The 22,058-nt window shown below is 38.0% G+C and overlaps 1 protein-coding gene across 1 annotated transcript; it reads right to left on the reverse strand.

The window, feature by feature from the left end:
- Positions 1 to 190: 190 nt before the first annotated feature.
- On the reverse strand, positions 191 to 21,737 carry chd1 (chromodomain helicase DNA binding protein 1). The gene is made up of 37 exons (XM_043250373.1): positions 21,471 to 21,737; positions 19,897 to 20,022; positions 18,033 to 18,225; positions 17,230 to 17,346; positions 17,063 to 17,115; positions 16,823 to 16,963; positions 16,139 to 16,404; positions 15,731 to 15,956; positions 15,550 to 15,650; positions 15,285 to 15,463; positions 15,077 to 15,201; positions 14,743 to 14,959; positions 14,563 to 14,652; positions 13,460 to 13,650; positions 13,046 to 13,234; positions 12,650 to 12,812; positions 11,848 to 12,000; positions 11,697 to 11,768; positions 11,310 to 11,459; positions 10,620 to 10,768; positions 10,435 to 10,531; positions 9,585 to 9,680; positions 9,293 to 9,469; positions 9,051 to 9,211; positions 8,875 to 8,916; positions 8,657 to 8,790; positions 8,162 to 8,300; positions 7,776 to 7,926; positions 7,554 to 7,676; positions 7,213 to 7,356; positions 6,414 to 6,674; positions 5,847 to 5,972; positions 5,141 to 5,319; positions 4,949 to 5,048; positions 4,750 to 4,801; positions 3,762 to 3,996; positions 191 to 1,702 (listed from the first exon to the last, which is right to left on the reverse strand). Exons 2-37 carry the CDS (start codon positions 19,947 to 19,949, stop codon positions 1,396 to 1,398), a joined length of 5,352 nt encoding a protein of 1,783 aa, XP_043106308.1. The 5' UTR covers positions 19,950 to 20,022; positions 21,471 to 21,737; the 3' UTR covers positions 191 to 1,395.
- Positions 21,738 to 22,058: the final 321 nt, after the last annotated feature.

Below are 22,058 nucleotides of genomic sequence, written 5' to 3' on the forward strand. Positions count from 1 at the left end.
GTAAGTCATCAACTTTTGACTTCTGCCCTTTTTCAAAACCACACAATAGAGATGAAATGCACCGAAAGACGTTTCCTCGCACAATCCTTCTTACCGAAATGAGCATCAACAGTTCGCAATCATAAATCTATTTTGAAAATGACTAGACGCAATGCACACTAAATTACATTAAAGCCAGATTACAGGTGAAAACAGTGATTTGAGTTTAATGACTTTATAAACAATTATATAAAACAATTACTTTAAAAATTCATGCATTTTCAGTGTAAATTTGGATTTGAAATATAGAAGGAAATCTATATACATCAGTATGTCCTGTAACAGCATTCTGACTTACTAGGGCCAGTCACCAGAAAAACACTCGGGCTGCATAGAAAATTACATTATTGCCAACATTTATAGAAAACAAGAGGAAAGATTATCATGGAAATGTTCTAAGGAGAGCTCATAAGTGCCTCTAGCTACGATCGACCTTTTCATGCCCTTTTTTTTTTTACACAGTTTGTATTTTTTGACATGATGCTGTTATAAAGCGAGGCCAATTCACTTACAAATAGAGAAAAACCAAAGATCAACAACAAACCAAACGATCCTACAGAACAAATACACGTTGGAATATTTACCCCATTCCATGATTCAAAACTACTGAGATTAAGAAACGTCAAAACAAAAAAAGGAGAGAAAATAGCCTGAGTTGATGGGGAAATAGTTAAAAAAATACCAGCCTGAGAAAAGCCCATTTGATTTACTTTATACAATAATTTACAGTAGTACAATGTGAAAAAGTGACATTATCTGATGCGCGCTAAAAATAGTCCAGATTATTTTACAGCCGAGACAGATTTAAATAATTCAAGCATGATGGAAAGAAAAATTACAGATAAAAATTGGCAAAAATGGTCACAAAACACTGTAAACGAGGTACTTTGGAAGGTGAACCCCAGTCCTTCAGAACAGAAACCCCTCAGGTCCTCTAGCGGATAAAGACGACACACGTTTGTAGCGTCCTTTTCACTCAACACTCCTTAAATAAGCTGCGTCGTGTTTATTTACGGCTGTATGTCTGGATCCAGTGTCGCACGTGACAGTGAAACATGGATTCATCAGTTTCCAAGTAAAAAAAAAAGAAACCAAAAAACAAACGAAACGAAACAAAAACAAAAGAGGAAAGTAGTCAATTTATAAAAATAATAATTAAAAAAAAATTACTCTGCAGCACCTACGAAAGAATGCAGCTAACTCTTAAATACAAAAATACGTGATCTGTGTTTCCTCCGAGGTGAGTAGGAAAGGGTGGCACTCCCAGAGCCCCAGTGCAGCGGCCGACAGTCCCCTAAGGCATTTCCTGTGTGTTGTGTGTCTATGGCTAATTAGAAGCGAGCGGAGCGGAGAGCTTTATGTCTTGCGGCCGCTCCAAACCTGTTCGGGTGTGCTTCTGTGGTCAGACGAGTATTCGAAGGGCGAGCGGTGGCCCAGCGGCGAGCGGGAGTCGTACGGCGAGCGTGGCCGGTGCTCCAGCTGCCAGTCCGAATGGTAGCGGTAGTCCCGGGACGATTTGTGATGCGTGTAGTCAGAGGCAGAGCGGTGCTCAGAGTGGAAGCGGTGTTCGGAGTGAGTCCTGTCCTTGGAGTTGCTTTCTGATCGGTGCTCTCTGCTGGAGCGGTGCTCGTCCAGCTTCCTGTGCTTGCTGTCGCTGTAGTATCTGCCGAATCAGTCAAATCAGCCACACATTCAGAAATCATGACGACCCGTTTACTCATAAAATACCTGATTTTCAAACATCGCTTAGCCATTTTGACAGCCGGAATTCTGAAAAGCTACATTTGAATGTTGTACTTTTAAATTAGAATACCGATAATATTAAAGGCATAATTTTAGTTAGGGGGAAAAAGCTTTGTTTAATTATTCTTTTTTTACGTCATGCCATCGTCAGGCTAATTTATACAATTTATAAAAGGTATACAATTAATGAAAGGCTATAAAAAGTCATTTCAGATTTACACTAGACAAATTCTAAAATATATTCTGGTAATATATATATATATATATATATATATATATATATATATATATATATATATATATATATATATATATATATATATATATATATATATATATATATATTTTTTTTTTTTAAATCAGACACAAAAATAAAAAAATATAGTAGAAAAGTACAATGCAATAAAAGGTTTCAGTCATTTTAGTTTAGCAAGCAAAGCATAATGGTGGTTCTTAACCATGACATTTATACCATTTCAACTGTTAAATTAACAAGATATTATACTATACATTTATTAAAAAAGGTTTGACGTTACAAAATCTTTAGTGATCTCGATGTTTAAAATAATGTTTACAAACCAAATATAATTATTAAGTTGCTTAATTTTTAAAAATATACATGCATTGTTTTGTTTCTGAGCACATAAACTTGCGATATATAGAAAGTGATATCATTCGCTTTGATCTATGTAATATATTCGCTGTTAGAATAACTGTAGAAAAGAGGTTATATTATTAGAAATGTAAAAATTATTTTAAATACTAATTCTGTGGATTCTAGTAAAAGTGAAGTAATTGCAATGCTCGTAGAAACCACTACAGAGTTTGTGTCGCTCGCTATGAAGTTGTAACAGGAGAACAGAAGGTATCATCAAGAGTTCCTCAAGGCTCAGTAGTAGGTCTGTTACTCTTCACACTTTACATGTTACCTCTGGACGATATTATCAAGAGACATGGTGTTAGCCTTCACTGCTATGATGATGATGATGATGATACTCTCTATATTTCTTTGAGGCCTGGTGATACACACCAAATTGAGAAACTAACAAATGAATAGTCAACATAAAAAAACTGGACGCTAATTAACTTCTTAATGCTAAATGCTGTAAAAGCGGAGGTGCTAATTATTGGACCTAAAAACCCCACATGTAATAATCCAGAAAACTAACACTTGAAGGCTGCTCTGCTAATTCTTCATCATCAGTTAGGAACCTAGGTGTGCTGTTTGACAGCAATCTTTCCTTTGAAAACCATGTTTCTAGCATCTGTAAAACTGCGTTTTTCCATCTCAAAAACATATCCAAATTATGACCTATGCTCTCAATGTCAAACGCAGAAATATTAATTCACGCATTTATGACCTCGAGGTCAGACTATTGTAATGTTTTATTGGGTGGTTGTTCTGCACGTTTGGTAAATAAACTTCAGCTGGTTCAAAACGCAGCAGCCAGAGTCCTTACTAGAACTAGGAAGTATGACCATATTAGCCCGGGTTCCGTCAACACTACTTTGGCTCCCTATCAAACATCAGATTACTTTAAAATCTTGTTAATTACTTATAAAGCCCTGACTGGTTTAGCTCCTCAATACTTGAGCGAGCTCTTATCACATTATAGTCCTTTAGATCCGCTGCGTTCTCAAAACTCTGGCCATTTGATAGAAAAATCAAAACTGACTTTGGCAGCAGATCCCTTTCCTTTTCGGCTCTCAAACTCTAGAACGATCTCCCGAACACATTCTGTGATCATCGCCGATTTGATTACAGAGGCAGTCTTCGCATTTCATAAATTGTTCAATCTTATCATTATACATCCCTATTATTCTATTCTTTGACAATCTGTACTGTTAAATGCGTTATATAAATAAAAGTGAGTGATTGATTGATAATGCAGTTTACGGGTTTCGTAAAAAAATAAAAACATTGTGACTGTACATGTGAATGCCGCTGTTGTTAAACACTGAAAAGGATGGTTAATGACCTGCTGTCCTGTCGCTCTCCTCTCTCTCTGTACTGGTCTCTCTCTCGCTCTCTGTGGTCTTTGCCATTGCTGAAGGAGGAGTAAGGTCTCTTCCTGGAATCGGAGCTCTTCCTGTACGAGTCGCCAGTGTGCCGATCTTTACTATGCTCATGATAGCGAGATGAATGATGTCTATCAGAGCTGTAGCTGTCTCGGCTGCTGTCGTCCTGCTGCGATTCCTTCATCCGCTCAACATCTGCGAAAACAACGGTATGGATTTATCCACACAAACACGCAGCAGGAACAGAATATCTAAAATATTATTAGGGCAGTGGTTTATCCATCGGTTGTTCAGTGGAAAATCTGAATGACGTGAGAGATCATGGACTGTACTTAAAAAAAAAAAAAAAAAAAAAAAGGTTTAAGCAGACTAAATGGTTACATAAGTGCAGCACACGTCACCAGAAGGACACAGTAATAATAGAAAAACCAAAACAATTTGATAAATGAAAGATGCAAAGATGGATGAATCATTCACAATATAAGTTAAGAAAATTTTTAGATTTTGACCCTGATTTTTAGAAGTGACCCTGGAGCACAAAACCAGGCTTAAGAAGCTCCAGTTTATTTGTAGCAATAGAAAACACATTAAAAATATAGATTTTTCTTTTATGCCAAAAATCATTGGGATATTAGGTAAAGACTACGCTTCATTAACATTAAGATTGTTTGTAAATGTCCTACCAGAAATATATAAAACTTAATTTCTTAATAAAATAACATTTTAATACGAGTAAGATTTCCCTAGGTTTTCAAATAGTTGCATCTTGGACAAATATTACGCTATCCTAACAAACCTTACGTTAATGGACGTTTTGTTTATTTGCATTATTTATTCTGCTTTCACATGACGTATAAATATCAACAAGTCGACGCTTACGCATGTTACACATGTGCAATACGCATGGATGTTAATCATCAACTGACACAAAATAGAGAGCTGAAATACCTGCATGTTTAAAGCTTTGTGTATTTACAGCGCTTGTGTTCTGCTCCACTGCCTGAAACGAACCAAACATCACAAACCTTGATTATAATATTCAAAAGGTAAAGATACAAATAAATTTAATAAAGCAATGGATAATAACTCAAAAACATTACAAAATGTCACTACAACAACACATAATCTCTGAAATAAGTGTCCGTACCTGAGCATTTTCTTGTCTTTTCTTGATGGCATGTTTATAGAGTTTATGCAGTTTTCTTGCATCAAATTCAGTGAATTTCGAAACAAAAATCCACAGATTTCTGGAATTTGGAAATAAACAAGGTTACATTTTTTAGACATGTTTTATACATTTATATATTGCGGTTATAAGCTTGTGATAAAACGGCCGTACTTCCTCCACTGTTTGATCTGTTCAGGGTTGGTGTATTCTCTCAGACACTCCGTGATGTGATCCCCTATTTTGATCAGGCATTGGCGAGTGTGCTCCAGCTGTTCACGTTCAGACAGACCCTTCTCTGGACGATCCAGCTGCTTGAGTGCTGCCTTCACTGGCCGCATGCGCTCCTTACACTGTGACAAACACGTGATACAGATGCAATCACCTCACATGTCATTTAGAAAATAAACTATCTGCATACAAAATTATCTTTCCTATATTTTACTCTTGTTTGTTTTAGCAATAAACATTTATTCGGGTCCACAGTTTTTGCTGATAATAAGTTTTGTATACCTAAACATGGTGCTATAAGCTGTTAGCATAGCCATTTATAGTGAAGGAAAGTAGGGAGAAATGGGAAAACTCAAAAAACAAACAATGCCCTCAATGTTCAAATGCAATCTCAAAAGATCATTGATACCGTTTCTCATGCAGCTGCGTTAACCATTAATAGTGGTTCATGACCAGCTTTAAAAGACACTTAAAATGGGTCGCTTTAGACAAAGGGTCAGAATGTGGTTAAAAATAATTAGTGCCAAAAACTTTAACATTTTAAGTATACCTCAAGTTCTCCACAAACTGTAAATAAGAGAATTGGCTAGAAATTTTTTTTTTTTTTTTTTTTTTTTTTTTTAAATCTACCAAGGCGCCACAAACTCACCACACTGAAGGTTTTTTGGTCCAGTTCTTCAGACTCCTCAGACAAGGGAATCGCATCTCCTCCCGAGGGCGTGTGCACAGGGGTATCAGCTTTCTTCTCCCGTACTTCTGCTTTCACCTCTACAGCCTGAAAATGCAGTCAACAATTTTTGAATAACAATTCATGCAAATGTTGTACTCAACAGTATATTTGAATACAAAGACCAAAATTACAATATGCTGTTCTTGGCAGCTCGCTAGCTTTTAATACATTCTATTTACAGTTGGCATGTGGCTACAGGCAACCGGCAAACTATTTCAGCAATTAATTCACATCAACAAAACAGTTTTGATAACATATCTGTCAAATGTGTGTCATACTTATTTAGAATGAAAAAAGAGGGACAGGATGAATTTTTGACACTTCTGACCAATTCTCACCATAAAGCTTGAGTGGAAAAAATAATAATAAAAAAAATCAGATGCAAGCGTGACTTGGAATATCCCTTAGATTTCCAAAAACCCATTTAGGCAACTGACTAGGTTTTAAAACAAGGATGTCTTAGAGTGTGATTATGAGCATTGTGACCTTCTCTGCAGGGGTCTCTTCTTCAGGCTCTGACTTCATCTCCTCTTTTGGTTCCCTCTCTTTGCTGTCCCGACCCTCCTCTTTCTTCTCCTTCTTGATTTCTTTTTTGACCACTTTCTCCATTATGTCCTTCTCTTCGGGCTCTTTGTCCTCAAGCTCGTCCTCATCAGACTCTTCATCCTCATCTTCGTCCTCCTCCTCCTTTACCGGCCGCTCTGATACACGTGCTCTTCTGTTGGCTGGCTTAGCTGGAGGAGTTTCCTGGATGAACACAAGAAACGCTTTAGCACAAGTGATGGGTGGGACTTTATTCTTTCATGAAGGTTGTCAAATTGCAATTATTTTTAAATATAACCAAGGAAAATCTGAAAATATGAATAGTAAAGTTGGATCAGAGTTGGAGAAAGTCATCTCCTGTTTCCACCATCTGGGCACACCCTTGCCTCTTGGATCAATGTCATGCCCCAACCCCAGCATTTCATCAACAAAGAGAAGTTTCAGAAAACTAATCAGAAATGCTTGCTTTTGGTCCAACAGTGAAAACATGACTTCTCCAGGTTCAGAATTCTAATTTGTAAGAATTCTTTAATATATCCAGGTTTTTTTTTACAAAAATGAGAACCCTGGTTCATAAAAGACTGACGGCAGTTGAGAGAGTAAATCAAAGAACGTCAGTTTTTATCTTTTTAGCTGAAATAAAAGACAAAAACGGAAAAAAAACAAGGTGGTGTTTTTTCATTGCTCAAGCAGTGGCCTCAGCCCTTACGTTATAATCCAGCACTATTACAACAAAACAAACCTTTTCTTCTTCCTCCTTCTCATCCTCTTCTTCAGAGCTCTTATCTGATGGTGGTGCAGAGGACAGACTGTTTGTCACGTCATCCATCTTGGTTTTTACAGCTTTGTTCTTCTTGCCTCGTGGTTTTCTCTTGCGTGAATTTGCCTACAGAGCAGAAGGAACAACAGTGATCATACTGTCAATCAATAAAGCACTGAACAGCAAATTAAATTATAGGAGCTGTTCATATAAGTTATAATTAAGCAACTGCTTGTACACAACAATGTTTATACTGCTTTTAGTAAACCAAGTGATGCTTTTGCAGTAATTTACGAGGATTGTGCTTAATTTGGTTGACTCACTGTGCCGGCCTGTTTCTGTGCTTCCTTCTTAGCAAGGTCTTTGCTCAGTAATTTGATGAGGTAGTCAGCTCGTGTCTGCAACTGCTTGGCCTGTGGCTTCTTGTCAGGGTCATCTGGAAGGAGCTGCAACAAGTTTTGCAACAATTTAACACTCAAACATTATAAATCAAAGTTTAATGGCATATTTATCAAACACCACTGATTCTCCATGCGTTTCTGCACCTTGTGTGTGAGATTTAGGTCTGGATCCATTTTGATCATCTCCCAGCTGCCATAACCGTACTCATAAATTCCAATAAGCAGGCTGGAGTCATCCTCTTTACCCCACTCAATGTCAAAATGAGCTGCCTTTGAGTGGCATGGGATTATATACCTGTATTATTTAAAACAAAAAATAAAAAAAGGTGGTCTTGCTTAACAAGTGATTCTTTTGCCCACGCAAAAAAGTACACAATGACATAGAACTGAACGCAGAGCATCTTAAAACAGCTACTTTTAACTTTAAAGCCAAGACGACGACATTCAAGACAAACACTATCAAAAGTAAAACTGTCAAAATAGGCCAGGGCTACATGAACTGCAATGTACTTATGTTAATAATGATATACCTTTTCCTCTCCTCAGGGTCAGCGGGAATGGCCTTGTGTAATGGTGCCAGCTCCTCCTCATGAGAGATCACTAGCTTAGCATTGACCTGAACCCCTGAGATCCTGAAGGTGGGTCCCTTCACCTTCCCTCGCCTGCCTCCTGATACAAACCAGCACAAAACAAAATTAAGCAAGTCCTTGAAAATGTCCATTACCAAATGTATTCATTGCAGTGGGAATATTTTTTTTTACTAGTAGCGTCTTATTCATGCTACTTTATGGCATCCAATAATGTTATTACTGCACCCTTACAATTTAAATGTGCTTTTCATTTCATCAAGGGTGAAAAAAAAAAATAACACTGATACCCCAGAGGCATGAATTTCTTTGCGGGATTATGTGGAATGAGCAAAATGCACAAAACACAATAACCCAGTCACAATTTCCCACCCTCCAGGCATTAGTTTGCACAGACTTAGTCAGTGATCAGTCAGTGTGGATTTGTGCCGTTCTTGCCTGAGGTTCGTTCGGGTCCACAGGGGTTCTCCCTTAGCGTTTTCAAACAGCCATTGTGTACAGTCTCAGCCAGTCGTCGCAGGTCATGCTCTGATTTGTCCACCAGCTCAGCATCGCGAGCGATAGCGTCAAGCCTGTAATACACAAACAGTAACATCAATGACAGAGACCAACACACAACCGCTACCATATGAAGAAGTGGAAAAACAGCTACTAACCTTTCTAAAGGGCCACCGAACTTTTTATAACTTTTAATAAACCTGTGTGGAAAAAAAAGTTTCATAGTAAAGTCAAAAAAATAAAGCAGAAAAACCATTAATAAATTTAACAGTACTGTCATTAGATTATCCAAAAAAATATGTAGAATTTATTTGTTGAGAAGCAGCAGCTTCACCTGCGTATCTCTGCATCAGTGAAACCCTTAATGTTCTCTCTTGGAATAGTTCGAGGTCTTCCTCGTTTCTTGGGCCTCTTTCTGTCGGAGACAGAATCGCTGTCTGAACCAGAGTATCGTCTGTTCCGGCTGCGCCTGCCCTCATTTCCATTAAAGTTTATCTGTCAAAAATTAAAAATAGTTTTAGCAATTCCAAGCATTTGACATTAATGGCACTGTTAAAGACAGTATAAGAAGCTAACCTGTTTAGCACACTTCCTCATGCGGGGCAGTAAATAGATCTCTGCTAGCTCTTTTTGTCGCTCCTCTTCCTCGAGTCTCCTCCGCTGCTCCTCTGGGATAATGTCATCCCAGTTCCTACCATCCCTCTCTGTGTCCATGTCAATCTCCTCATCCTCCATCATGGAGAAATTTGCTACCTGCAAGATGGCGCAAACATTGTTTAATTGTGTGCTGCTTGTGTGACTGATAGCCCCTAGAGACAGTTCAGAACATGTGGAAAGGGGAACACATTTTAAGTTTTAAAGTGTATACCTTAAACTGTGACAGAAGCTCCTCTCCTACAGTTGATGGTCCAGGGTCATTTTCTCTGGTTTCTGCTCGCTTCAGGATTTCATCAATGTCCATCTCCTACCAGACCAACAAACATGTCAAACATTAGCTTATGCAGAGATGTCCATATCAGTATTTCGACATGTTTGTGGTATAGGACTGGGAAATAGTACCAAAATCTTGTATGACAATATCAGTATGATAATGTCATGATATAGTATAGGTATGTAGTATTTTTGCCACCAAAAAAAAAAAAAAAAAAATTAGCCTAAATAACATAAGTAAAAAACCCAAGCTTTGTCAAGTAAACCGTAAACGATAAAATAAGAATAGGAAGTACAAGGAATAAGACCGAAACAAACAAGATTTAACAGTTTGCATTGATTCAACGCGTCTAAGAAACACACAACAATGGCAATATATGGTTTATTTGAATTCTTCTTATAATTGTCATTATAATAAACTATATCACCTTATTATATCTAAAGTATATCACCACTTACCACTGAAAACATCCAGAGAAAACACCGTCTACATATAACTTGAGGCCTTTTTTAAGGTATCCTCTGAACATAACCTGACTGTTTAACCTCCAGGCCATGTCAGAATACAGAACTGAACCAATAGACACACTGAGCACCATGTATTACAATGTTTTATTTTCTATGCACTTCCAATGTCCATTGCATTAGTGTTTATATAGCTTAACGCAACACATATCAATTTGTAACTATGTTCATAGTAGTGTACACGCATTTACTGCATCAATGTAAAAATGCAATTTTTAATTATCTTAGAAACTACGCAAACAGCACAAAAACATCAGACAGACCTGAGGTTCCTGCTCCTCTCCCTCCGGCTCTTTGAAAAGTTCCTCAGCACCAAACTTCAGGATGGCTGACAGTTCCTCCTTGTTGAATGGAGTGGAACTGCAGAAAAACAAACAGTAACATACCATTATTTAAACTCTACACACGTATTCAAATTTTCACCGTTTTCTGCAAGTTTGTGAAGTACCTTGAAGGAGCAGCACCCGTGTGAAGGACAGTTTTTCCCGTGGTGTCCATTCTCTGAATAACTAGGTGGTCCAACACCATTTTCTTCTTGGCTCTCTCTATAATATCCTCCTCTACCGAGCCCTTCGTCACCAGACGGTATATATTCACCTGAGAGAGAAGATTATAAACATTTACAGCACTATACTACACTAAACTATAAAGAATAAATGTGTAGTTTATTTATTTAGCAAATTAAGTCATGATGTAATGAATACTGTTGCCAGGTCACTCCATTATAACTTAGCCTTTTATGAGCATTATTTACAGTGCAATTTTAAACATTTAAAAATCTGCCATGTATAGTTTGCAGGCTCATTGAGTTCCAGAAAATATTTGTCTTTAGTCTTGCCAACTGAGAATTCAAGATGGAGATAACGTTTAGGATGAATTTTAGTGACACTATTATCCATTATTATTAATCAATGTCACTACTATTAGTATTTATGACGTCAGACTAAATTACAACAAAAAACTGTTACAATTTTAACATAAGACTGTAATATCACCACACTGCTATTTGCACTGGAATATGTGCAGCTATAAATCAATTCATGCAATGAAGCCAGCGTAACTGATGTTTATGGTTTGGACTAATTTGTAATTATGCTACATATTCTGGTTTGACTGCATGTAATGTGTGGAGACTGACCTGTTTTTTCTGACCAATCCTGTGCGCTCTGGCTTGGGCCTGCAGGTCATTTTGAGGGTTCCAGTCAGAGTCAAAAATGACCACTGTATCTGCAGAAGCCAGGTTAATGCCCAGACCACCTGCTCGCGTGGACAACAGGAAGCAGAAATCCTGCAGGAGATAACCGCAACCCTGGATTTTCTTCAAATTACACTTTATATTTGGAACAATTAAAGAGTATACATAATTTTCATCCACTGACAGTTTGTGAACCAAATTTATTATTTGAATAAATATGAACCGTACCAAAATATTTTAATTAGAACAAATAGTGACAGTTTTAGACTTCACAATGATAATGCAAATCAACACCAGAACGAATATTTGGACCCTTAATTTCACACATACCTCAGAGCCCTCTGCATTGAAATGATCTAATGCCTGCTTCCTCATCTCACCCTTTATGGAGCCATCCAGTCTCTACAAACACAAACCCTTACATAAGTCACACCCGAGCAACAAACAGCGCATTTAACTCCAAAATAAATCCTGCCATCACCTGGAATAAGAACTGCCGGTACTTCAGGTACTCTGCTAGAATGTCCAGCATTCGAACCATCTGAGAAAAGATGAGCACACGGTGCCCTCGTTCCTTCAGCCGAACCAGCAGTTTATCCAGAAGAATCAGCTTCCCACTGCTGCGTATAAGATGCTACAGAAAATATATAGTTTTGGTCAGCTGTGGTTATGCAGGACAGGCTTTTTCTCCAACAAGAGCTTTTGAAAAGATCACTACTTGCCCTTACACCAAGGAGCACCTAAAGCAATATTCAAATATCACCACACAGGTATTTTCCAGGATATCTGCTTAGTGACACTTAGTGATGGAATTTAAAATTTAGAATGTGAACTTTATAAATATTTAAAGTGCTGTCAAACGATGAATAAGTTTTCATGATGTATGTGCTATGTATATCATGTATATACGAATACACACACGTTTCTATACATTTCAGAAAAATATATTTTCTAAATATATTTAATATATAAACATGAATATAAATATAAACAAATATTTACAATATTTTATAAATACAAATATACACAGAACACACATTATGGAAACTAAAAATTTTTTTCATATGCGATTAATCATTTGACAGCACTAACATAATATATAAATACATATACATATATTATTATTATTTTTATATGTATAAATTATTTTTTGATGTGACATTGTGAAAACATGTAAAAAAAAATAAAATAATAATTGTTCATATTTTTATAACCTAGTTATTTTTGTGACTTTTACAATTTTGACCATAATTAGTGCTTTCCATCAGAAAGTGAAAACACACCTGTAGGCCTTCTTGTCTGTTGTAGAACTCGTTATCCTCAGGTGATTTAATGAGGTAGCAGTGGTTACAGCATTTCTTCAACTCCATCATGATGTTGAGGAAGCCTGACTTGCTTCCTTTAGTGCCTTTACTCAGGGCTTTATAGTTTCTCGTCAAGATCCACCTAAACAAAAACATTATGATTTATCTATAGTCATTTAATTGAATGGTGGCTGGACATAAACGGGAATTATAGAATCAAGGTAGATTTTCTTCAGACACAACCATTTGTTGGGATACAGAGTGATAAGACCAGTGACATGAATAAAGTAAAATGTTGATACCATTCCATCTTGTAAAAACTTGTGTGCAGTCTCTCTACTATACTCATCGCTTTTCCTTTAAATGCTGTCTTACTTGTAGTACTGTTTCTGAACAGCGCTCATCTCCACCCTGAGGATCTGCTCCACCTTGGCAGGTAGAGACTTCTCCACATCCTTCTTTACTCTGCGCAGCAGGAAGGGCTCCAGCTCCTTATGAAGGCTGGTATAACCAGAGTCCCTGCCTTTGCCATGTTCCTCTTCAAATATCTCCCATGAGTGAAATCTACCAACATACCAGATTATATCAGACTTCATTCAAGTGACATCTATTACATTGTAATCCACTGGTACAAGAATTTGATTAACTCTTCTCTCATTGGTACTCAGTCTTGACAGTTTAATACAAAGCACAAAGAGTTAAAAGAGCTACCAAAATACCACATGCATATAGTACTGCTACAATGAAGCCATATTACATATTAAACTATTATGACAAGAGCACACCTACTTTTCAGGCATAATAAAGTGTAGTAGAGACCAGAGCTCTTTGAGTGAGTTCTGGAGGGGTGTGCCTGTGATCAAGAGCCTGTGGTTGGACTTGAACTCGATCATAGTCTTGTAGAGGAGCGAGTCGTCATTCTTCAGCCGATGGGCCTCGTCTACGCCAATGAATGCCCAGTTCACATTTCCTAAAAAGGACTGCAAGAGAAATAACAATAACCTCTCTGGTCTGATAGAATTAACATTCTTCTCTTTTACATAGATATTAATATAATGTGCATTAAAGGGCACATAATCTTTTATGCAGAATTCACTTTTACATGCTGCTGTAATAAAAATCCACTTTTTTTTTTTTTGTAAATCAAAAGTAGTCTCTCAGAATGAGCTGTCTGCAGAATCTGTAAACCGTATTAACAGAAGCCCCGCCCTGTGAACCATACATTAAAAAGCAGCATTTAAGTAAGCCACAAATATTGTTCATGCAAGCGCAGTAAATGATTTATTTTTTTTATATATAAGTTCATATTAACTGCATAAAGCAGCAGTAGGTGCTGCATATTACACTGCTGTTGTTTAATCCCCCAGAATATAAACAGATAAAATTTCATCCCAGCTATTCACAGACATAGACTGTTTATGCACATTATGTTTTTAACTAACTTGTGTATTTGACAGTTTAAGTGCAATAAGACATGAAAAAAAAACTGGTTTAGTATTCAAATGCCGTGTGACAGCTGCTTTCTGTGTGCTCAGAGAAACTATATCAAAAGTGTAAAATAATTTGGATGATAATGATGATAATCAAAAACCAAACATGATAATCAAAAACCAAACATTTGTTTTTTAGTACAGTACCTGAGGCATGAGCTGTAAAAACACAGCAGGGGGCAGGGAGTGGCTCATTTGCATTTAAAGAGGAATGCATGAAAACAGTGCATTTCTGATTAAACTTAAAATAGACATTTTCAAAATTATATTATAATTGGACCTGTGGTATATTTTGAGCTGAAATTTCACAGACACCTTCTGGAGGATATCCGACACTTTTATAACCTATAAAAAGGGACATAATATGTGCCCTACAAACTTGGCTTTGGGCTCAAGCTGTACCTTATCCTTAAGCAGAATTTCATATGTAGTAAGCAGAACGTTGAGCTTCAGCCTTTTGGTCTGTGGATGCATCCATTCATGTGTCCGGATCTGAAGAACAAACAGATTGGTGTTATTATTCTTGTGTGAAAAAAAAAAACCCAAGACCTGCTCATCCTTGTTTTTTTTTTTTAATTATACCATGTTTCTGCTGTTGATGTCTCCCAGGTAGACCACAACATTCATCAGTGGAGCCCAGAGCTGTATCTCCCTTTGCCAGGATGTAAGGGTTGACAAAGGCACCACCAGAAGGAACGGCCCATAAAGCTGGTGCTCATGGAACAAGTAATTGAGGAAGCTGATAGTCTGAATGGTTTTGCCCAGACCCATCTCATCCGCCAGGATGCAACTGTTTCCTCTGGAAAAGCATAAGAGTATGAGTGATGAAGAGAAATATTTGAAATAATTCACAACTGTGGCAATCCATCAATGAAACCAGGGTGATGTCTATTAGGAAGAAATCAAACGAACATACTTGCACCAAGAATGGGCCATCCAGTTCAGACCCTCCAACTGGTAATCTCGCAGCTCCAATCCATCTGCACCAATGTAGTGAGGCTGCTTCTTCATGGGTACAAACCGTGGCCTCTGTTTTAAAACCTAAAAGAAATTCGAAACCTAATGGGTTAGAGAGTGGCTGGATTTATTTATTTGTTCAGATGACTGGCTTTGAGTGTCCTTACCTTGCAGTCTCTTGAGGGAATGGTTTTGCACTGATTGCGACTCATGTATTCGTCAATGCACTTCTGAAACTTTCTGGCAATAAGACCACCGTCTTCCCAGCTGCACTCCGAGTATGGCAGCCCCTGCCATTTACAAAGGTAATCTGGATAACCTGCGGCAGACTTCTGATTTGAATGTCCTGCAAGATTAAGACAACAGAAAAGGTAAATAAACACTCCCAACAAGGGACCGAAACAAAGACAACAGGAGGCAGCTTCCTCTTACCGATGATTCTTTCCACAAGCTGATATTGTGAATGCAAGTCATCCATGAGTTCCTGCTGACAGTTGAAGTACTCCACATCCTCAGGCGAGGCAGATTTGAGCCTACGGGTGATAGTATAAGAACACATTAGCATTGAAAGCCACGTTAGCTAAAAGGAAATTGTGTCTTTTAGGAATAATACCATTTCTTTTTCTCCTGCTCTTTTTTCTTGAAATTGTCCAGTTTCTTCATGCCCTTCACGTTCTGTTGTTTAAGTGTTTCCTCTGTCTCCCAGGTGTTGTGAATGTGTGACCAATTCTTCCATTTGATCAAGTATTGCACCTCTCCTGGCTGTCTGTTGGGGTCAAAGTTGGTGTTGGGGTCTCCATCTGCCTCTACTGCATACACCGTGGTTACGGCCCCAGTTGCTGTTTAAGAACAAGCACACAATTTAACATAATTGGGTCAGCTAAACCTTTGTCTATAACCGATAGGAATCTACATAGTTGAACCTGCAGTCCAGCCCAAAGAAAAATTGTGGATTCATTCACATCATAGACTGAACAGCCGAATAGTTATCAAATACAAAATGTACTTTTTTGGTTCTTACCTCCTTTCCGGCCTATCCTCATTTCCATAACTCTCTCCAGTGTCTCAAATTCATCCTCCTCCGGGGGTGGGACATCCTCTCCGCATACCTCCACCAGGTCATCCGAGTCAGTCTTCAGTTCCTCATCTTCTTTGTAGCTCACATTGACAGTGGCCTGCCGCCGAGGTCCCGCTAGAGCTTTTTTATAATCATCCTCTTCATCTGAGGAGGAGCGGGAGGGCTTCTTCTTGGGAGCTTTGTTATTTTTCCCATTCCTGGCATTAGCCCTAAGAGATGAGCGAAGATTTATTTAGCAACAGGAAACTAAATAAAATGGCACCATGCGAGCGAAAATGTGAGCAGAAAATATGCAAGATGTCCCTAAAGGATTAAAAAATTGTTACGGTTCAGTTATTTTAAACTTCACAAAAGTAGGTAAAATCAATTACTCATAAGGCACAGCTAAAGCTTAACTGACTTTGAACAAAATTTGGTACAAATTTTATTCTACATGTACAGGGCATTAAAATGAGACCAAATTGTGAAAATCAGAAACAAATTATCAAATTTTTGGAAAAGAAAAAAGAATGAACAGAAAAAGATATAATGTAGATTTTTAAAAAACACTAAACAAGAGAGGGCTAACGTGAAAAGTATTCTGCATAAAATGGCATAGGTAAATCTAGATTCATGTAAAAACCATACTTGTTTGAAGGTTTTCTGCTCTTGACTTTGTGACTGGGCTCATAGTCTGACACTGACTCGTCACTGTTCTCTTCCTCCTCTGCTGAAGAGTCAGATGAGCCACTTCCTGAACCAGAGCCCGAGTCAGAGTCAGAACCAGACCTACACACAGAATGCCAGGGTTAATGCTAACCAAATGCAGACTGTCATCTCATATAACATAACCAATGCAGATGGTTTCCACTACAAACAGACACTTACCCTTTACTCCTGCTCTTTGAGTCATCGTCTGACTCATCACTACTGGAAGAGTCCTGCAGGTAAGAATACAAGACACGCTTATAAACAGTAAAAAATATCACACACTTGCAAGATTGTCCAAATACCCGAGTTTATTTTTACAGTGCTGCAATAAGTGCCTGCAGTACCTCGTCTGAACCAGTGTTTGAGGAGCTCTGCTGCTGGAGCTGCTGCTGTTGAAGCTGTTGTTTCCTGATCATGGCTGACCTTTGCACTGTCAGGATACTGGGATTGGACTTCCAAAACTACAAGGAATTATAACAACAGGGACATTTTCAAACAAACGTTACCTTCCAAAACCCTGTGAAGAGCCTATTCAGTGTTTTCCATTAATTAGCTAGAATCTGGCACCCGCCACGGTCTAATCTGCCACAGTTTCATAATGAGCCAAAAACATTCGTACCCCTAACAATAAAATTGTGTTTTGTGACATTGCTTTGGCAAAGCAAACATCTCCAAACAATCAAAGTATGGTAGGGTTTAGTGCCCTTATCAAACCGTCCAAGGGTGTTGTTATTTTAAACGGATACAAAAAGCTAAGTGCTAACTTAGTGTTAACTTCTATGTATTATGTAAATGTAGTGTTTAAATTACTGCCAGTCTTTATATCATGTGCTCTGACAGAAATGTAACTATAACTTGAGTGCCAGTAAGAGCACCGACAGAGCGGAACAGTAATATGCTCAAATTTGTTGCTGAAATTGCTTTATATTTCTATATTGTCATTAACATGCATTCTTGTAGAGCATTCTACCTTTAATAGTTAACATTTGGTTTGTGCCTTTTATTTCCTTTATCATCCATAATATTAATCTTTCACATGTAACAGTAAAAATTAATGTAAATTTTGATTTCATGTAGACTTTAGAGCACAAAAGTAATACTAACCCTCACTTCTGACAACTTTACACAAAAGTTTTATGAAGCTTACCGTTGCTCCATCGATTTTATTGTCTTGATCATTCTTTTCCTTGGATTTCTCAGAGTCAGAGTCTGATTGGCTTCCAGAATCCGAGCCACTTCCTGAGTCACTGCTCCCTGATTGGCTACTGCTAGAACTGCTACTGCTTGAACTCGAGCCCGAGCCCGAACCCGATCCTGACCCAGACTCATCATCTGAATTACTGAGACACAAAAAAAACATACCACGAGTCAATTCTGCACATTTAATGCTGATAATTTTAAGCAGGATACTACTTGATAACAGCATTTGCCAAAGTGATCATCATTAACCCTTCATCAGCTGGGAACTTGAGTGAACGAAGCACATGTGTGTCATTTGGTCGTTTTGGATGAACTTGTCAAAGGGAGAGATGTAATTTTCCTCATCTTCATGTTGGGATGTGTCACTGTTTTAATGTCATGAATGTTTTTTTTTTAATTTTTGTTAGCCTAACTGTTGCAAGTAAACATAAATTTATGGGCAGAGCCACAAAAGGGGCTGTACATTTTATTAATATTATTATTATTATTCTTCCCCAAAGGGAGCATATGCCAGCCCTATAACTGGAACAAATGTAGCATATGCCAGCCCTATAACTGGAACAACTTACCACAATTGTAAAAATGGCCATGAATACAACTTTATAACTTTATAAACTCAGTATTTAAATGTTAATAACTCATGAACAGCCTAATTTTATATAAAAAAAAACTTAGTACATCTGATTACTCTCGTCATGCTGATCACATTCAATACCTGACATTAAGACTCCACCCATTACAGTAACAACCATCTTGAAAAGTACAGTATTTTTTAAATTAGTGAGGTCGACCCAAAATTAGCTGTATCTTGGCCAAACTTTAACCAACTTCAGCACTATAAACTGAAAATCCATGCCAAAGTTGGGAACAGCGCCACCTATAGGTTGCGAGATGCCAAAATTTTACTTTTTTGCCTCCAAGTTTAAAAAAACTAGTCAGAATTATGATCTTGTTGTCTATGGATTCCTTGGGTCATGCTGAATGAGTGGATATCAATTATGTCAGGATTGGCTGAACCACATGTCCGCCATTTTGAAAATGAAACTGATATACATTTTGAATCATTTGACATATCTGCACTAAAATTGATAGGCATCATTAACTTGAAAATTGAAGACAACACCACCCAGTGACCCAAAGGTATAACGATTCTTTAAAAAAAAATGCTTAACTTTTGTAAAAATTGTCCAAATTATGTTTTTTAATATTTATTTACCTAGGCTATTCAGATTCTGACAATATGTCTTTCAATAAATGTGCCTGTCTGCCATTTTAATTGCTAAACCATATAAAATTACAAAATGTATATGTTCCTAATGTAAAACTTCAATGTCCAAACATTAGCCCCTTAATTCCTGCTTGCAGCTATATTTTAAAATACGCTAAAATATAAAAATTAATATGTATAAAACACACCGTGCTGCGTTCATTGACACGGGAACATCCCAGCTGAAAATGAGGAAATTACATTTGAAAATCTAAACGGTAAAATATTGTTTACCACAACACTTAACATTTACATTTTGCCAGCAAAGACTATGCACAACTAATATAGTGTTAATTAGTTACTCTCATGCCAAAAAACACCTGAAAAGGTTGATTTTGATAGCATGTGTGAACAAAAAGCTTAAGTACAAGTTTAGAATTCAGTGCTCTGCTGTCAAACACCATGTCAACAACAGATGCTGGCAGTACAACAAAAGTAAAAATGGATCTGATCCTAATCTATGCAAATGTCTTCAATGCCACAATTTTCATTTTCAGACAAATTACTTAATTTGTTAACATCAAAACCAGTGTGGGATTATTACCTGGACTCTCCGCTGCTGTTGCTGACACTTTCATCCTCACTGCGTCCATCCATCGCAATCAAATATTAAAGATTAGTCCCTGATGAGATCCTTGCAGTCTGTGCGCGCCACTTCAGAGCAGCTCACCTAAAAAAAAGTTTAAGCAATGATTAGAACAGAAATTCCAACAAATGGAATGTTTTTATCAAGGTTACTTATCTTATGCTTGCCAGTAAACATAACTGATTTCTTACAGACAACAGTATAAAGGAGCCTGAGAAACTGAAAAACAAGACAATACTGCTGAAACTATTTGTCATGGTTTTCAGAATTGTTACAGTTAACGTCTTTATGTAGAAAGATCTGTATTTTGTTTACCATCGTAAACACGGCTACAGAAATGCACGTGTTCAATGTAGAAAATTGTAACACGTAACATAACGTTGGCGTACATACTGTATGTTATTAATTTATTCTTCAATATTGCGGTTCTAATGTTGTATACCAGCAAATGCTTCTTAGATAGGATTACTTCTCTACTTCCCCTCTTCAAAACACTACACCAATAAAAGAAAAGGGCAAAATTTACTTAAGCGTCAAACCACGTTTTGTCTCCACGTAAAATATACAAACGAACCGTAGAGAACTCTTATGTAAAGCAAAATATTTAGTACTGTTTAATGAATGAAAGTAGTCCGTGTGATGTTGACCGCAGAGGCCTCTAGTGTCCAGGCCTAAAACGCCACGGACTTTCCTGTGCCGTGCGGCGCCCTGAAGCTGCGCCATTTTCGGGCACAGGTGCGGAATACCGTCGGGTCACCAGTACATCTAGGGGTGTTTACAAATACCCGCTGTCAAGAAGTTAATCCTGACTAAAAATTACGTTTCACGTGATAAAACCACAATTTAAGACTATGTTTTGATCGTTCGCCCCATTAGCAGTGCTGGATTGGCGCTACATTTCAAATCTTTCATTAGTCTCTTTCTGTTGTAGCAGGACAAGCTAACTTAGCTTAGCATGCTACAGCTAAAAGAGAAGCGTGTGTTAGCTGTTTGGCTACCGGTCGCTAACAGTCACGCTACTAGAATACACTAGAATATAATCAAGATTAGATTAATAATATAGTAACGTCGAAACCATATTTGGAGAGAATCTTCCCAATTAGCTTGATATTTATTTGTTTAGCCAGTTATCTCGCATGCTAAGCTAAACGAGCAGCCTTACTCAATTTGAGTTTGATTTTTATGGGACATTCTGCTTTGAATTTAGCTGGCTCGTCTAAAGCAACCAAAACAAACCGTTATACCAATGAACTCGTGGGTTTTGTTCTATTATCGGCGCTTGCGGTTGAATTTGGGCTGCTTTCGGTGTAATACTGTCTGATCATCACGCTGTTGTTGACTCCCGCACTGCGCTTCTGTGAATCCGCCGCTCAGTTTGTTTTCATTAGCCCTTAAAGCTGCCAAACACAACATCGCGAACCGTATACAAACATCTACCAATGAATACCCAGCCAGGATGGGTTTCTCAGCCAGGTCCATCTCGTCGTTCGCACAAGAGTAATCCCGTTGAAGGTGTTTTTCTGTGTTATTACCTGTCTGCCCTGCGCCGCTTTGGGTTCTTTCTGCTGATAGCCGCTGTCGCTCGGGAACTCCACGAAAACACACTTAGACTTTATTCTGACAGATGGGTTTCCAAGTTTACCCCTCCACGGTCGAAAGTGCCTTGGGTTTAGACGCTAGGCAGTGTTTTGTATTCCATGTGCCGGGAAACAGATGGGATAGCAGGCATATTTCAGCTGTAAATCCTACACCAGCCGGTCTCCGCCATGACGCGCTCGCGCACACAGAGAGAGCGAAACCCTGGGCCGTGACGTCACCGCTCTCCCGCGCAACGGCGCGAGCGCTGTGTGGATTAGGAGAAGAGCGTGGTCGTTGCCTCATAACTGTTTTCTTTCTAATAAAGTCCACTTTAGAACACCGCATACAATATATATCCCGTTAACTCAACCGTTTTCAACTGTTGATATTCCTAGTACCTCCACATTTTGTTGCAACGAAGACGGAACCTTTAAAACAGGCATTCTTTTCTTGTGAATGTGTTTCGAAGGTTTTAGCTCGACTTGTATTTTCATTTAAACAACCCCCATATCTTTCACAATTTTTAGCTCGAAAGATAGCCT

Source organism: Puntigrus tetrazona, chromosome 10, assembly GCF_018831695.1.
Source record: "Puntigrus tetrazona isolate hp1 chromosome 10, ASM1883169v1, whole genome shotgun sequence".
NCBI lineage: Eukaryota > Metazoa > Chordata > Actinopteri > Cypriniformes > Cyprinidae > Puntigrus > Puntigrus tetrazona.

What these genes read in the sequence shown, in the direction of transcription:
- chd1 (XM_043250373.1), bottom strand. Translation starts at nt 19,949, where the DNA reads ATGGATGGACGCAGTGAGGATGAAAGTGTCAGCAACAGCAGCGGAGAG. An exon ending in ACGGGTGCTGCTCCTTCAAG is followed by an intron (nt 10,532 to 10,619) that starts GTACTTCACAAA and finishes GTTTTTCTGCAG; the next exon opens with TTCCACTCCATTCAACAAGG. An exon ending in GGAGAGCGACAGGACAGCAG is followed by an intron (nt 1,703 to 3,761) that starts GTCATTAACCAT and finishes CTGATTCGGCAG; the next exon opens with ATACTACAGCGACAGCAAGC.